Source organism: Buceros rhinoceros, unplaced genomic scaffold (assembly GCF_000710305.1).
Source record: "Buceros rhinoceros silvestris isolate BGI_N320 unplaced genomic scaffold, ASM71030v1 scaffold22198, whole genome shotgun sequence".
Taxonomy (NCBI): Eukaryota; Metazoa; Chordata; class Aves; order Bucerotiformes; family Bucerotidae; genus Buceros; species Buceros rhinoceros.
Genome location: NW_010427744.1, coordinates 10,332 through 13,330, shown reverse-complemented (window position 1 = coordinate 13,330; position 2,999 = coordinate 10,332). Strand labels below are relative to the sequence as shown.

Genomic DNA, 2,999 nt, shown 5'->3' with positions numbered 1-2,999 from the left:
CAATCCAGCTGGACAGCGCTCAGCTTCCAGCAGCTTCCATGGACTCCAGGGCTGGTGCCTCCAGCGTGCCAGGAAAGTTGGTAGCACGTAGGCTTGGCTGCTTCTGGTGCTTGTGGGCTCCTCCATTTCACGCCCAGTGCCTCCTTTCTTGCCTTTCCAGGGCTCCTGCCAGGCTCCCAGTGCTGCTGTGGCAGAGCCGTGCCTGTGTGAGCTGCTCACAGGAGCGCAGCCCTTCTCCTCGATGCCCATCAGTATCTGACAGCACAAACACTTCAAACTGCAGAAGGAAAGTGCACTCAGCACACCTCCCCGCCCCCCCCAGATGGCTCCTATGTGACACTGCCCTTCTCCCGCGACACAAAGAGCTCAGATCCAAGAGCTCAGATCCTGGGGCCACGGGCAGCACTGGAAATTTGGTCCTCAGCCACAGTGCCTGCACGCTGAGCACCGCCAGCCCCTCCTGGCCGCTGCTGGACGGGGAACTCGGCTGCTTGGTGGAGCAGATTCACACAGGAAAGCTGATTTGCTGTAAATTTTCCACTACTTTTTTGCCCTGGTTGGCAGAAGACGATGTGCTTTTCTACAGCTAAAAAGCTCTGCGTTTTTCCTCTCTGCACCCCAGATAAGAACCCCGGTGTCTGCCCTGTAGGGCTCTGCCCTGACATCCCCAGGAACATGTGGGAAGTGTAGGAGGGATAACAGCACATGGCCTGGAGTGACTTTCGTGGATCTTTCTGTGGAAACTGGGAAGGGAGCAATGAGAAGAATCCCTGCAGCACTTTACGTGGCTTTTTCGGTTTGCTTCAATCACTTGGGGTCCCATCGGATATGGTGAGGTTGTGACTTTTTCCAGCAGCAATTGCTTAAGAGAAATTGAGAACATTATGTTGATAAAATGTATTTTGAAGCTCTGACAAGAATCAGACACCATTCCAGGAGACACATTCTTGAACTGAACAGCAGCAGCAGCAGCAGCAGCAGCAGCAGCAGCAGCAGCAGGAGCGATCGCCTACGACAGACCAGCGCCTGCCTTTTGGCCCTGCTCGGTGTGTTCCTTTCTGCAGACAGGTGCCTTCACCCACAGGCTCAGCGAGGGGTGGTGGGCTCTGCCGGGCAGGAGTGGCCAGAGAGGTCCAGCAGCTCATCACAGCACCGCAGTAGCTGGGGCAGAGGAGCAGCACGAGTGCAAGTACCAGGTGCCCACCACGCTGCCCAGAGGCTGTACCCGACAGCCTGGGCTGAGCCCTGGGGGGACGTTGCAGGTGGGCAGCTGGCTCCGGAGCGCGGAGCCTGAGCGTGCGTGCGTGGGGACACGGCCTTTTCAGTGTGAAACAGGAACCGGGTTGTCTCAAAGGCTGTTGAGACTGTACTAAGCTACCAAAGCAGGGTCCCAGCGGGGAATTAGCAGCAGGTCCTCCTCCGTCTCCTCAGGAAGGACTCCCACCTGGTTTCAGGTTTGGCTGGAAACATTTCACAGTCACCGGTGAAGAACATCAGCCCGACTGGCTGTCTCGCACACATCTGCTCAGCAGACAGGACCGTATCTGCCCACCTCGTGGAGTGACCACAGCTGCCAGCCAGCTGGCCTTCTCGTGCACCTTCACCCGAGCAGGGAACAGGCACCTAACAGAGGCACTCGCTGCTCGGTGCCGATGGCAGCAGAGCCGCTCGGCTCCCCTGCCCCGAGCCTGCGTTACCAAGCAGGTGCTCGCTTTGCCTCGCAGTTCTCACCTCGGTGTTTATCTCAGCCCCACTAGTGCCACTCTTCAATAGCCTTCAACGCAGTGGTGATATTGCAACGAGGGGAGGTATCAGTACTTTTTAAACTGGTGTTTAGGCATTCAGTTGCTTTGCTCCAGCCTCCATTGCACATCTGTGACTGCAGCCTTCTCCATCCAGCTGAGAAGGAAATTATGTGTGCAAGAGGAGTCAGGGCTCCCTTCCCGGCGCTCCGCTCACATCACTAGGACTCCTGCGCCTGCTGCACGCTCAGCCACATGCTCAAGGATGCTGCACCTGAAAGTCCAGTTTCTGGATGACTCCCAGAAGATCTTTGTAGTTGATGTAAGTGGGTATCATATCCTTATTTTTTTTTTATTTTGGTGATAATTATTGAAGTCATTGCTGCTCTGAAGTGTTGTATGGTCTCTGATAGCTTCTGTTTTTTCAGCTTTAAAAGAAAAAACAACCCAAACAAAAACCCAAAGCAAACAATACTTCAAATCCAAAACAAGAGGTTAGAGCGCTGATTGCTAAGTGTCTTCCAGCACGAACACACTCCCACTCTCCTTCTTACTGGCATTATTTACAGAGAAGGAGGAACGGCTTTTACTTATCTGGTGTCATCTTTTGGAATCAACTAACACGAAGTGATGTTCTTGACGAGTTCTTTTCTCGTTTGTCTGGCTGCCAGTGTAATCATTCAACAAGGAAAAAAATCTGGGAACAGAATTAAATGGGGTATTTAACCGAATCACTCCGGTGAAAAACAGCTACAAGCATCAGATGTTCCTGGGCATTCAGCTGAGAAAAGACAAAACGTGTGGTTTTGAGAACAGCTGAGGAAAAAACTTACTGTGTCTTATTTTCTGCATGACAGTGCCCCACAACTGTCGTATATAATTCACACTTAATAGATGCTCGTACTGAATATTGACTGCTGAAAGAGATTTTAAGTGCTAAGTATTAATGCCTACGGTGTTAGATATTTGTGTGTGGATGTACATAGCTGAAACTGGGTGTAAAATATATCTTAACTCTGTGTTAGGAACACAGGGCTTTACAAGTGTGATTGATTGATTGAGCATCTACTGTTGGCTAGGGTTTGAAATCACAGCAGCTAATTGAATCAGATAATTAAAGTAGATCTGTTCTAGCACTTACCTGCATCTCCTCCTCTGGGACCAGAGTGTTTAACAGAGATTGGTTTTTTCCAAGGTCTTTTCCACTGGTCGGACAGACATTGCTGTCCCCTGGTTTTATAGCACAGCCTGAGAACC

General features: G+C 51.4%; 1 protein-coding gene across 1 annotated transcript in view; it reads left to right on the top strand.

Moving 5' to 3' along the window:
• Positions 1-2,007: 2,007 nt before the first annotated feature.
• Positions 2,008-2,999, top strand: part of FRMD7 (FERM domain containing 7) — a gene marked incomplete at its 3' end in the record, with an annotated part of 11,320 nt that continues 10,328 nt past the window's right edge. The window contains exon 1 of the mRNA XM_010142039.1: positions 2,008-2,064. Coding sequence (XP_010140341.1) covers positions 2,008-2,064 — 57 coding nt within the window. The remainder of the gene's footprint in view (positions 2,065-2,999) is intronic.